Source organism: Podarcis raffonei, chromosome 7, assembly GCF_027172205.1.
Source record: "Podarcis raffonei isolate rPodRaf1 chromosome 7, rPodRaf1.pri, whole genome shotgun sequence".
Lineage (NCBI taxonomy): Eukaryota > Metazoa > Chordata > Lepidosauria > Squamata > Lacertidae > Podarcis > Podarcis raffonei.
This window is the reverse complement of record NC_070608.1, coordinates 23,415,316-23,428,886: the sequence shown is the minus strand read 5'-3', so window position 1 is coordinate 23,428,886 and position 13,571 is coordinate 23,415,316. Positions and strand designations below refer to the sequence as shown.

At 39.0% G+C, this 13,571-nt stretch overlaps 1 protein-coding gene across 7 annotated transcripts in view; it reads right to left on the bottom strand.

Annotated features, from left to right (window-relative positions):
• Window positions 1-230: 230 nt before the first annotated feature.
• RNF19A (ring finger protein 19A, RBR E3 ubiquitin protein ligase) overlaps window positions 231-13,571 on the bottom strand; it is a 36,110-nt gene continuing 22,769 nt past the window's right edge. For 6 of the 7 annotated variants that reach the window (XM_053395533.1, XM_053395532.1, XM_053395535.1 and 3 more), the window contains 8 exons: window positions 11,857-12,065; window positions 9,807-9,951; window positions 8,640-8,802; window positions 8,088-8,202; window positions 7,175-7,336; window positions 6,447-6,660; window positions 5,516-5,659; window positions 1,877-4,050 (listed from right to left, as the gene is read on the bottom strand). In XM_053395533.1, coding sequence (XP_053251508.1) covers window positions 3,360-4,050; window positions 5,516-5,659; window positions 6,447-6,660; window positions 7,175-7,336; window positions 8,088-8,202; window positions 8,640-8,802; window positions 9,807-9,951; window positions 11,857-12,065 — 1,843 coding nt within the window. In that variant the 3' untranslated portion in view covers window positions 1,877-3,359. Of the gene's footprint in view, window positions 342-1,876; window positions 4,051-5,515; window positions 5,660-6,446; window positions 6,661-7,174; window positions 7,337-8,087; window positions 8,203-8,639; window positions 8,803-9,806; window positions 9,952-11,856; window positions 12,066-13,571 lie in introns of those variants that run through there. The other variant, XM_053395538.1, reaches the window with a different exon arrangement.

The window sequence follows — 13,571 nt, the reverse complement described above, 5'->3', positions numbered from 1 at the left end:
GGGTGTATTTAAATGGGCTTTTCAAGCAGAGCTTAAATGGAGACATAGACCCTGGAAGCCAAAAGCTATGCAAATGAACCCTGTATTAACACTGTCTTCCCATTTGAGGAAGGATGATTCACAACCACAGTTTTAATTGTACAGGTATGAAAATCGAGTAATAGAAATACTGAGCTTTCATAGTTGCTTAAAAAGAATCCAAACCAAGAACTGCAAGACTCAAAACTTAGTGCACTCCAAAGGAAATTCCATAATTCCTTACATTTAGTCAGGTGTGGAGTACGAAGAGAATGCATGAGCTTTTTTCTATCTTGGCAGCAGCTTCTTTCCTAGCCTGGGCCCTGCAGTCACACAGAAGTATGAGTGAATTAAAAAGATTCAAAAATGATGACATCTACACATTACAAACCTTGTTGCGCAAGTTTCTTCCGCTATAGTGGTTCATAAAGCTAATTCTTTATAATATGTGGAACCTGTGATCTTTCTTAACAGCACTGTCAGATCAGAGCAAAAGACTGTTTCCAACAGTAGCCAACCAGACATTTCTTAAATACCTTCAAGTTTGGCCCCAGCCCTCAGGAGCTTGTCCCAGCAGCTGGGATTCAGTAGTACACTACTTCTGACCAAGGAGACTCCCATTTAGTTTGCTGGCTAATCGACATTGACTGATAGACAAGATTCATGGAGAAATTATTTATTTCCCCTTTAAGTCCGTGGCCATCACATCCTGTACCAGTGAATTCCTTAATTATGTGGTATGTGAAGTACTTGTCTATCCTGAATCTACTTTTAGTGGATGACTCCCAAGGTCTTCATGCTTTGCAAAAGGGAATAATTTGTTTACCTACCCTAACCATACATTTTATAAACATCCCCTCTTAGTATTTTTTTCCTAAACTAAAAAAGTTCCTAACAGTTCAGTCTTTTATTTTTCATAAGGTACTGCATAATAGTTGCGTCAGTAAATATATGGTTTCTGCAGCAAAGGAAATAACTGGGAGCACATACATACCATTATACCAAACCTGACTTATGCCATCACCACTCATATGCTATCAGAAGTGAAACTACCCATTAGGAACTCCTACATCAAGCAGTTTTAAGGATGTTTTGACCATTTTGCAGTATCTGACTAGGAAGCAAAGGAATTTTACAAAATTCCTACCATATTATTATTTTTATTAAGTCTTCTTACCCATCCATCGTAAGATCCCAGGGGGTGCTACACAAACTGAATATACAATTATAAAAACAAATAAAACAAAATTATAAAACACTCTTTAAATAAAATGTTCAGGTCAGGTTTCCAATTAAAGTTAAAAAAAAAGGCAAAACATGCCAAACTTTCGTTTCCAAGTTTACATTTATCTGTAGGATAAGACATACAAAATTATATTACACACTGTGTGCCATAAAACAGTTTTAATGTAGTTAATACTTACTGGAAATAAAAAAGATGCTATATTGAATATTTTCTGTGAAATATCACAGGATTATTTGCCCATGTAGTTCTGTATTGTGCACTCTGGCTGGCAGTAGCTCCCCAAGGTCTGACAGACAGACAAACTTCACATTCCCTGCTACCAGATCTTTTTAACTGGAAATGCCAGAGATTGAACATGACATTCTGCATGTAAGGTATGTATGTGCTCCACAGCTGAGCTATGCTTCTTGTCCTATATTCACCACAATAAACTATTTCTGATGGCCTCAGCCCAACTTGATTAAGTAGCTGAGAAGGGAGAGGTGAAAATGGAAGACACACTACTTTGGGAGGCCATTCTTTGAAACAGCTATTTCATCCCACACCAATATTGTATATGCTTGATCTCCAGGCTAAAGGTTCATTGTTCAAATGGACAGAAGACAACCAAAATAGTACTCAGACATTTATTTCAGGTATGCAGTTTACACACATCATTGAGCAAAAGAAAAGAGCAAATATACAAATATTGTAACAAGCGTTACCAAATGACGTATCTGGCACTAGTGTTATAAGCCGATTAAAGAAACTGGTGAAGGGAAGTCATGGAAGAGGGCTGCAGCTCACAGCAGCCGTCTTCTCATACAACCAAACTTTCAGTAGCACCATAATGGCAATACTTACAAAAAACACAGAACAAAAATTGGAGGCTATTATGCCAAGGATAATCTTTTTTTTTCTTTTGGGGGAGGGGCAGAGGGCACATATCATTATGGATTGTGTAGCAAACATCTAACAGTGCAGACGCCTGAGCTAGCTTCAGCTTATGTTTAGCTGAATATCTTCCATAAGGAGGATAATGTGGGAAAGCCCCAAAAGCCAGCCAAATTTGAAGCCCAAATTTTCTATATGTGCAAGCTCTGCACTGTGCTTTATTTCTGTGCATGTGTCTCGCAAAAGGGTTGTCAGAAAAGTTATCCACTAAAAGCCTGAGTGAGTCTTTGGTAGGCTAATACTTCAGTATTATGATACCCATTAATCTACCACAGTCAGTTGATTTTCTGAAGTTTTCCTTTAGCTTCCAAAAAGGTGGCAAGAGAAAACATTCTGGAAAACTGTACAGTGAAAGCATCAACAGACCAGGCACTTAAACCCCCAGTCTTTTCCAAAGGCACCAAGAATTAAACAGCATAACTGAAGTCCCCTGGGTGAAAGGCGACTATATCAGCTTCACTATAATGGATTACAAATTAAAATGATCTTAAATTTTACAAAAACTTTTATACAGCATATCATAACCTTACCTTCTGCTGTCAGTTGCAAATATAATTAAATTACCCCCACTTGCTTGATAAGGAGACGTCACCTTGCTACCTATCATATATCAAGTACCAGTTTTTCATACTTAAAAGTTATATTAAATGCCATAACCTTGGTCAAGGAACGTTGTGTGTCTCAGCATTGCCTAGAACAGATTACATTCTGTCCCAGACAATATTAACAGCACTGAAATATTTGGTATGGTTAATGCAACTTATTTTTGCTAGGTGCTATTCACCAGAGCTTGAAGTTAAGTTACTGCTGGGGGCCTGAAACCACTTACTGAGTTATTTCATGATATCTATTAAGAAGTGGTCACTTCTGCAATTGACACGAGTCAGCTTTTGCCCCTGCCCAAATGCAGACCTTCAGCAAAGTTATGGCAATAATACAAAACATCAACATATTCATTTCGTTGTAATGCACTTGTTTACACCTTCATGTCACTTCACATAGTTCTGCAACAGAGTTCCACGCAAAGCATTCTGCCTTAATAGAGATATATAAAATGTAAATTGCATTGAAGCTTTGCTTCTGATGGCCGCTGAAAGTTACCTGACCAGCTAACAGAAAAGGGCTCTTTAGTGGTAAATACATTTCTGCAGCACTTACAGGTTTAAATCTCAGTCTGAATTGCAGCATTTAACTCCACAGCGTACTGTGAATGGTTGTTGTTTGCTTCTTTCAGTGTTTCACCAGTACCCATATCTGCAACACTTGAGGTCCCATTATAAACACATTCTTCAGCAATGTAACTCAGCTGTGGAGCCTCTGAGTTTGGAGCAGCTGGAATCAGCAACGAATTGCCACTTTGGTGTGGAGAGTTTTCTAAACGGTCATTTTCTACCTCTGGGAGAATGTTAACCGTGGTAAACCGGGTATGATAATCGCTGGAACCATGGCTACATGAGGTTTTCATACTCTCCATATCAGAGCAACTAAACTCAGAAAAATGACTTGAGTGGGAATCAGCTACAGATGGGATACTGTCACTGAGAGAGGGAGAGTCAAATTCACTGGAGTTTGTGCTTTGTTGCTCTAATAACTGAGCATCCATGTCCTCTCTGGTCTCATTTATCTTCATGCTACTCTTTTTTCTTAGTTTACCTTTGCATTTTTTCCCTGCCGATGCATCTTTGGACCACTTGGTGGCACTAGATTTGTTTTCTGACAAGCAGGCTGCCGAACAACCAGCGTTACTTTGACCTGCAGAACTACCATCGTCAACACTACTGCTGCCACTGTTGTGTCTGAATTTTGTGGGCTTTGATTCAATGTCTACTTGCACCTCCATACTGCTGCTATCTCTAGAAGGGGGGGAAGAGAGAAGTATTCATTAAAAAAATGTTTCAATTTGTGAAATTAAAAATGGAAAAATGCAATTTAAAAGCATTTTAACACAATGCAGTATAGCTTTAGGAAAAAATGGCACTAAAAGCCTGGTGACTCATTCTGCTAATATTGCCTTTAATAAAATGATGTAATACAATACAAACACAACTATTTCAGGTGCTGAAACATTGCCTCTATTTATCTCTACCCATCCCTTTAAGGAAAAATGTGCCACTATTATTCAAATATAAGTTTAGTTTCTTTCTTTCTTTTTAGAACTGCAGATATAAAGCCTTGTGAACTGCAACTGATTTATGTGTTGAAACTCTGCTTTAAGAAAATAATTAACATATCAGATTTCTCACTAGACCTATGCACGTAATCCATTATCTTCACTGTTCATGGATCAGTTGCAGTAGGGTTTTGCCTTGGAAGTTCTTGTCACAATCCATTTTAGTCCTTGAAGTGTCAAAGGACTTTCCACTGTTTTTAGTACACATATCTAAAAGCACATTATGAGAACTTCTTCCTAACTTTAATGTGCCACGGATCCACAAGCATACATTCCAGAAGCCCATCAACCATTTGTAAAAGATATCCAGAAAGAAAACCATACAGGGTTGGATCCAGACATGCCAAATGGAAAAGGATGAGAGGCAATTTTCAGCAATTTTCCTTCCTCCTTCAGCCTGCCAAAAGCAGTTCAAGAGTCAGAGACTACCTGGAGGCATGGGGGGTGGGGTGGGCTGCAGGACGAATTGGTGGGAATCACTGCTCCCGTCCAACAGAGTCTCTACAAGACCTCAGTCCTTTCTGTGAATGGAATAAGTCTGAAATTCACAGGATAGCCAAGCTGGATCGACCTTTACCAAGCTTTGCAAACTGTGGGAGCTGGGGAGATATAAAGACATCTCACACCAGTTTGTCAATAAAAAAAGAAATGTGCAAATAAAATTTTTAAAACCAAGCCAGGGGAAAAATTCTGCCAAGAGCTTTTATTTCAAGGCGAAACAGATGCACTAAGTGGACAGTGAAGATTTTGGATAGTTCTAGCAAGAAATCTGATTGACAAAGTTACTTCATAAAAGCAGAGATCCAAAGCTTTTTTAAAAAATGAATTTAACAAGGTTTTGTATCTGCAGGTCAAGAAAATTATATTTGAGTAATAGCAGCTCAAACCAAGAAGAAACTAAAAATCCCACCACCTCCCTGGCTCTGAAGGACTGAACTTCAGAAGGGTGGGGCAGAAATTTGATAATAAATAGATAAAAAATATTGTTACATCCAACAACAATCATACCAGAAATTTCAAAGAAGGAGAATTCATTAATGCTGCTTTTGCAGACTACTACAAGGTATGCATATTGAATACAACATCGTTCAATTAACAGAGCTGAATAAGCTGCATTTCTATTCACATTTCCACTACTTAATTCTTACCTGTCCAACGGGATATATGAATTTAAAATGGATCCAGCCATCGCTTTGGTGCTGGCATTGTCACTAACTGTTCCTAAACTAACGGTGCCCGACTCTCCACTCAAACTGCACCTTTCCTTCTGCACGTCCGCTTGAACTTCCAACCTTGGGGAGAAATTCAATTTTAGTTCTGTTATTATCTTTCAGCTTTCATATCACTTGGGAGTCTTTTAGAAGCTTCTCCTTGCAAGCTACTCACAGGCATGTGGCTAGAGTATGAGACTCAGGGTCCTAGGGTCATGGGTTTGAGCCCCACAATGGGTTGGACGATATGAACCTAATGGTCCTTTCCAACTCTACGATACTATGATTCTATTATCTAGTTGGCTACTGTCAGAACAAAAGCTTCCCAGACTACAAAAGACCCATGTTTAGACAATATTTTCCTGTTGCCCCTGAAGCCATACGCATGGTAGAAGGTAGAACTCTTTATGGTATTTTGGTACATTGCTCACTGTAGTTGAGACAGAAAACCAACTACAGAAGAATAGCACTATTTGGCCCAAAAAAAGAGGGGCATAAAATATCATTTATTATGAGCCCAACTCATTTCAGAAAAGAATCTTCTCTCAAAGCCCCCCCTTTTAGCAACAGTTTTGACACACCAAACACACTGCACTAAATTCTGTTGCCAGAAACTTTCAAAGTGGCCTATGTAATTTGTAGCACCTGAACTTCCTTCCCTTCCTTTAACTGCAATTGAGTAATCAGGGATCAGAAATCTTCTTTAATCTATGTAAACAAAGTAACTGTTTTGAGACTATATAAGATCAAAATAAAAAAGTATCACATCAGAATGTACAACATGAAAAAGTTCATCCTCTCAGAGCTAACTGTAGTTTGTTTACAAAAGCAGACAGAAAAGCTGAACTTTGGACACATATTATCTTACCTGTTAAAGCAGTTGACCATTGCACTTCCCGACAGACTCCCTGTTATACTAGCTCCAGCCAGGGCCATAGTGCTGGCAGTTTCGCTCAGATTGTCTCGAATTGCTCCCATTCTGTCCATATGGCTGCCACTTGCACTCAGGCTTCCAGTCAATCCTCCAACACTTTCTTCCCCTATGCTGGGGTTATTACGTGCCTCTGCTACTGATGTGGTATCTAAATATTAAAGGTAAAGGTAAAGACACTAACTCAGGACGCAAGGGAGAAACGTGCTAAGAGGAAAGCACGGTTGGCAAATCCACACCGTGATCAACTCCTGCCCGGAAACCAGTGTCCCCACTGTGGAAGGACGTGTGGATCCAGAATTGGCCTCCACAGTCTCTTACGGACTCATTGTTAAAACTTTGTTTATGGAAGACAATCTTACTCGGGTACGAGTGATTGCCAAAGAAGAAGATCTAAATATGAAAAGGGTGGTACTTAAAATTAATAGGAAAAGCATTTCACTGAAACTCCTTCAATGTAGAGAAAGACACTGCTCTTGGAAAAGCTGGAACAGTGACTACTAGGGTTGCTGCTATGCTTTTCCATGTGTCCCAAGAATCTGGGTTAGTGCTGGTCCTAGACCAATATAGCTACAATGTCTGCAAGAAGAGAGCGTGTATATCATCTATCAACTCCAGCCATCAACTGAAGACATTGAGAAGAGACTGGAACAGACTTCCCTTACCTACTGCTGCATTTGTTCCACCAACAGTTATATCATTTTCATCATCAAATTCTATTCTGACACCCTTTCCATTGCCAGCCGATACCCCGCAACCTCCGCTTCGGCAGAGAGAGATAGGAACTACTCCATACACATAGGCCAACATAATCGGGACACCAATTCCTGCAATGAAAATGTAGAACACTATAATCAGTACAAAGTTGTCATGTTGTGTGATATCTCTATCTGTCTGTCTGTCTGTCTGTCTGTCTGTCTGTCTGTCTCTCTCTCTCTCTCTCTCTCTCTCACACACACACACACACACACACACGAGAGAGAGAGAGATCACCAAATATCTCCTTATTATACAATTTAATAGGCTATCACAAAAAGTGGCAAAGAAAATAAAAGCTGAATTACTACTATAAATGAAAAAGACACCCCCCCTCAATCCTATAAACACCTCCTGATGCCAGGAGTTTCTATGTGACACGGAGATCCTCTGCTTCTAATGCCTCTTCCATTCATTTCAACTGATGAATCAGGTCTGTATGTACACTGTTTTGTACCACTGGGTGTGGTTCTTCCCTTGGAATTGATGGGGCTTGACCCCAGGGCTCACATACATATCTGAACACACACAGGTATCTTGTACTGAGGCCCTGGTTTTCAGAGAGAATCTTACCAAACCTACAATAATTGGGAAGAATGCTTAGGGCACAGGGATTGTTTCAGCTCCACATACTTTTATAAGCTAGTAATGCATTTTTGAAAATAGGGTTCAGAGCTGCAAAATGAATGGCTAGCAGCATCAATAATATCAATTCTTTGTGCCCCACCTTTACAGCAAAGTGTAAACAAAGCATTTTATAAATCAGTACAAATAACTAATTCTGAAAGGATTTTCCTGATTTTTACCTGCACCTTTACTTACCAACAGTTACTGCAGCTACAACCGGTGAAACAATTACGGACAAGGTTACGCCACCTGCAATGGCCAAGTTCCTCTTGTGCTTTGAAATGTCTTTACCTTCATAGCGATTGTGAATCTTTAAGAAAAAGAGCATTTTAGAATGCATTGCACATCACAAAACTGAGAAGTATTTCCTGCAAATATATATATATATATTTATTTTGAGCTGCCTTTTCTTAAATGAAGCGTCTTAATGCCATAGATTTATAGACAGAAACTGTTTGCAAATATTACTAGCTTATTTAATTCTATGCTGCTGCATTATACTTTTTTTTAAGTGTGTTTTTAAAAAAATTATACTTTTTTCCTAGATCTAGGTACATTTCTTTATGTAAGTTGATTAAAAGCAGTCTCTCTCTCTCTCTCTCTCTCTCTCTCTCTATATATATATATATATATATTACTACAATATCTTAAAGTACAACATGTTGCTGTGTGAACAAGCCTTAAACATGTGTACAAAAGTATCCAAGTCCTATGTAATTGAAGACTCTAAACACACAGTCACCTTACCTTACGTCCCACATATACAGGTATTCCAATAATCATAGCTGGAATAGCAATGCCTGCTATTAAGGCGATTCCCACAGGTGCCCCCACAAGCGTCCCTAGTTGCCACAGTATTTTCTTCTTCCGACTCCATGGTTTTTTCCCCCAGAATGTACAACCTGATGGACTATTTGAAGAAATTTTCCGTAAGTAAGGCAAACTTATGACTCACAGTGAATAGTCTTAACTAACCATCAGTTTTATAATAACATTCTCTAACAGAGAGAGCAAGAATGCTTGAATCTGCAATGCTGCTAAAAGTGTTAACGTAATGTAATGTTTCAGGTTGTGGAGAGAGTAATCTGAAACTAATATAGTACCAGATCAGCAGTACAACATTTATATCCAGTGCATTTTCTTTTTGCTTCCATCAGATCATGGCTCTTCCCAGGGCTGATGCTAAAATGTGCAACTCAGGATTTGGAACAAAGTTTCTCCACCTACGTTTTAAATGAACGTTTTTACTATGAATGCGGAAAATTTACCTTCCTCAAATTTAACTGAAACATCTGACAAGTTTTGTCTTTCTCTAGGAATTGTGAGTTTTACTTAGGCAAAAGCTCTAAGGCCTGTTGATGAAGTGTTATGGCAGCAGCTGCCCCACTTGTTCTGAACACAGCTAGACACAATAACAAACAGAATGTCCTCTTTGCAAGAGGCTTCTCCAAGCATGTAGGACATATGATGGGAGGCGGGGATTGTTATGATAAATTTGATTCCATTGCTATCTTTACTGCAGGAAGTCCATTTTCTAATCTCCCACAGTAAGTCCTGGGGTTTCCCCATCACTTTATCATATTCTGAAGAGAGCTTCAGTGTGCACCAAGCTATAGAAAGCAAGGCACTTCCTGTAGTTGACACCCATGCAATGGAAAATCCTGCCTTATCTAATGTCAGTAAACTCCCTCTCAGACCAGTTTTATATATATATAAAAATTGAACCGGGTATGAAAATAGAATTACACCTCAAACTAAAGACTACATCAAATGTGCATGATCAAAACAAATGTCACTTGTTCATTCATTCATTCATTCTTTCTTTCATTCCTTTTAAAGGATTTATAGCCTAGCTTGCTGTTAATTAGTGGGGTACAATATGAAGTGAGGTACATGAACTCTTTCAATACATACCTTAAATAATGCAAGTCTGAAATCTCCTTCATGCATAGCCAACAGAATTCACATCCACAGACCGCGCATGTCATATGATTGCAGCTTCCATCATTCATCTTTATTATATAAGCAGCACAGCGTGGGCATGGCTTTATGTCATCAGCTGTTTAAAAAGAAACCCAATAAACCCATGCTGCTTATGAGAACAACCAACACTGAAAATCATGTCTGGAAATGTTTGTAAATTTTAACTGGTTGCAACCAATTCCAAGTTCAGCCTAACTTAATAAAGAATTAACCTAAAGGGAGAAAAATTTAACTGGAGGACCGGGAGATCTGTGGATGTATACAAAATTAAGAAATAATAACAGGTACATGCAGGTACCCTTTACGCAATTTTTGTGCAATGAGCTAGTTCAGTTGCTTCAGCCTGTCATTTGCAGTCAGCAAGGAAAGTCAGCGCTGTTTGGACACGTGGGATCCTAAAGATCTGTTTTCTTCTCCCTTTTAGTGAATTATTCCTGCATTTGTCTTATTTTGAGTAGTCCTTGGAATCTCCATAGTTTTCCTCCTTTTCCCATGGCAACCAGGATACATATATCCTATGGATAGTTCATTTGCAATCAGGTACTCTCTAGAAGTTATTTTCTGCAACTACTACTACACAGTAAGCGTGAGTGGAAGCTAAATAATCCCTTTTCCATATGGCAAATGCAAAACATGAACACTTGGAAAAGTGGCTTAGGCGTGTCTCTTGCAGTCTAGGAGCACTCCAGGCACTCATTAAGAATTCAATGTATACTTAACTTACAGTTCAACAATACCCATACCTCCTTCAGAAGTAGTCTCTGTGCTTAATGGGACTTACTCCCAGGTAAGTGGGTACAAAATAGCAGCCTTGGCTTTGGTTTAGAATTGATGCTGGGGGAAATGGGGGTTTTGTGCCTTTAACAGTTGCATCTCCACAATCAAGACCAGCAGGACACAGATCTTCTCATGATAAACATGAGGTTGAGGAGGTTGACCATGTTCTCTTATTTTGTGTTATACCATGCTCCTATGGCAGCCATTTTGTGGCAAAACATGTCCACTGGCATGGGTGTAGCCAAGATTTTTCTTAGGAGGGGCAGGCTTTTTGTTAGGGAGGCAGAACCTCAGTTAGCTATGCATTTTTATTTAATGGGGGGGCAGATGTCCCTCCCTGTCCCTGCCCCCAGCTATGCCCATGTCTACTGGTCCCAAAAAGTTAGCAACCCCTGCTCTAAGTCAACATCTGTAACTCAGTATAACAAAGAAGCACCTGGGTCAGATGTTCTGACTATCCATATCCAAATAAAAATCCAACAGAGAGTACAGTGAAGTTTTTCACTCTAAATCAAGTCAGTAATTAAGCGATGCCAACTCCTCCCCCTTGCCCAAGACTCTGATGAGGTTTCTGGCTGTCCAGTGTGAAATAAGTTCACTGACAAAGCAAAGCATTATATGCAGTCAGTCCTCTTGCACAGGTTACCAAGGAGCTTATCATAGGTGAGTCAACAGATAGCCTTGTTTTCTCTTCATATTGTATAAATCTTTTGCCTTTAAAACAGGTGGATAGGCATGGTTATCAGCTGCAGAAGTATAAGCACAAGGGCAGTTTTTTAAAATAAAAAAAATCTAGTATAGTAAGCTCTGTCCTTCAATTTCTACTTAAGTCATTGCTTCTATTTTGAAGGTCTCCCCAAAAGTAATCATAAAAACAAAATAATTCATGAATGGAATCTCAAACCAAGACAATCATGAAAATGTCTAGTTTCATTGCACTGTGATCCTTGGATGAAGTACGGTAAAGAAATTTAATAAATAATAACAACAACAATGATATTGGTTAACCTCTATTAAGTCAACCATTATCAGTCGACTTCTGGATCATCTGTTTATGAAAGTCTGCACTATTTCCATAATGCTAAAATAAGGGCTACTGGACTCAGCGCTCCTTTCTTAATAAACATCAATAATCAGTGAACAAAACAGTTATCTGATAGTTTAACATGTTTTAAAGACACCTAGTATTTCAGGTAATAAATACCTGCTGCTCCAGACTCCTGGCTGTAGCTAATGGACGAAGAACGAATTGTTCGCAAGCGTAGACTCTGGGCTCTCTCCTGGCGAGCAGCATCACAAGTCTGGTTGGGATGCCAAATTTGTTTACAATGATAGCAAAATTCAGTTCCACAGCCTTCACGTCCACATGTAAGTTTAGGACAGCTTGCACAGCCAAAAGCGATTACAGCATACCTTAAAATGTTCAAGAATAAGTAGGAGGAAGATTGTTATTCTCAGTACTGCACAGTGGCAAGCAGAAAAACTGACTTTTGGGGATAAATTAAGAAATATCCCTTATTCTGAAAACAAAACTCCCTTGTCATTGTGATTGTGATCTAGCTAACAAAACTCTGAAGATCTGAACCTAACAATCTAAGTCCTTGTATTTCACAGTCTGTGTAGCATGTACTCTTTGATCTAAGTCCCAAGTTTAACAATGAGAATGGTACATTCCAGATTCCCACATTTCTAAATGCTTGGTGCTGACCTCAAGCCATCTATAATAATTGTGTTATTTTTTAAGGTCTTTCAAAGTTATACACACTTTAGTGGTTAAGAGTTAGCCCAAATAGTCTATGTAATTGCAGTTGCTTGTGTTCAGTGAAGCCCACAGTAGACACTACAAATGACAAATAAGTAATCAATAGGTCTAATCTTAAATTCCCCAAACCACCTCATCAAACTAAGGCAAAAAGGAGTACCCACCATTGCAGCCATTTTATATAGTAACTTGAGTTGTGAGAATAAAATTAGTTATTCTCAAAACCTCTTAAAGCCAAACTATAGGGAACTACTATCCTCAAAAGCAACAAAAGGTCAATGTTGTGTAGCATGAACTAATATAACTTTAAAAAAACTACTTCCAATTCTGTGACTTGTCTACTATATAAAATGCGATTAATATAATAAGGACCATCTCAGGCTTCCTCATCATCACAGTGGCAGCCAATGACTGGAACAGAAGATCCCCCTAAAATGCAGTTTCTGGTCCTGCATTCAAAATGTTATCTCCTGGTTCACCCTTTACGTTCCCCTCCATGGTGTGGAAGCATTGGGAGGAATGTGAAAGCCCAAGGTTTGCTCTGAATTTCATAATCTGTAAAATCCCAGGGGCCCAGGTCCAGCTGAAAACAAGCTTAGATTCAAATAATATTTCTGAGAGCACAAAGTTGATGGCAATCTTAATTTTCATATTCCAACCCAACAACTACCAGAGAGAAGTGGGACACATTGTATCAAACAGACATAGTGCATATGTGACAGAAAATCAGTGAGCACTGGAGAGTTAACAATGTCTCTTATAATACACAAGAGGTTTGACTCTGAAATTAAGCTGTTAATCCCAGCTTTTCCCCGTGAACATTCTTTAATCAATAATAGTAATGCAATAATGCCATTTGTAGAAGGGAAGGCATGTTCAATAGACCAACAGGGATTCTGCCCTTTTGTGTAGAAATAGGGGCTTTGCTGGCAGAATCAGAGAACAGAGGTATAAAACATTAGGCGTCTGCATTTCAGTCTTCTCACATGCTTAGAAACTAATCCTCAGTATCTAGAAGCATCAAGCCTCAGGCTGTTTAAAGATATATGGGGGGGGAGGAGAGAGAGGAGGAGGGACAGTGGCACTTTTGTACTTTAGGCTACATTCCAGCTACACAGATACTTCAGGATTCCACAGACACACACACACATACCCCA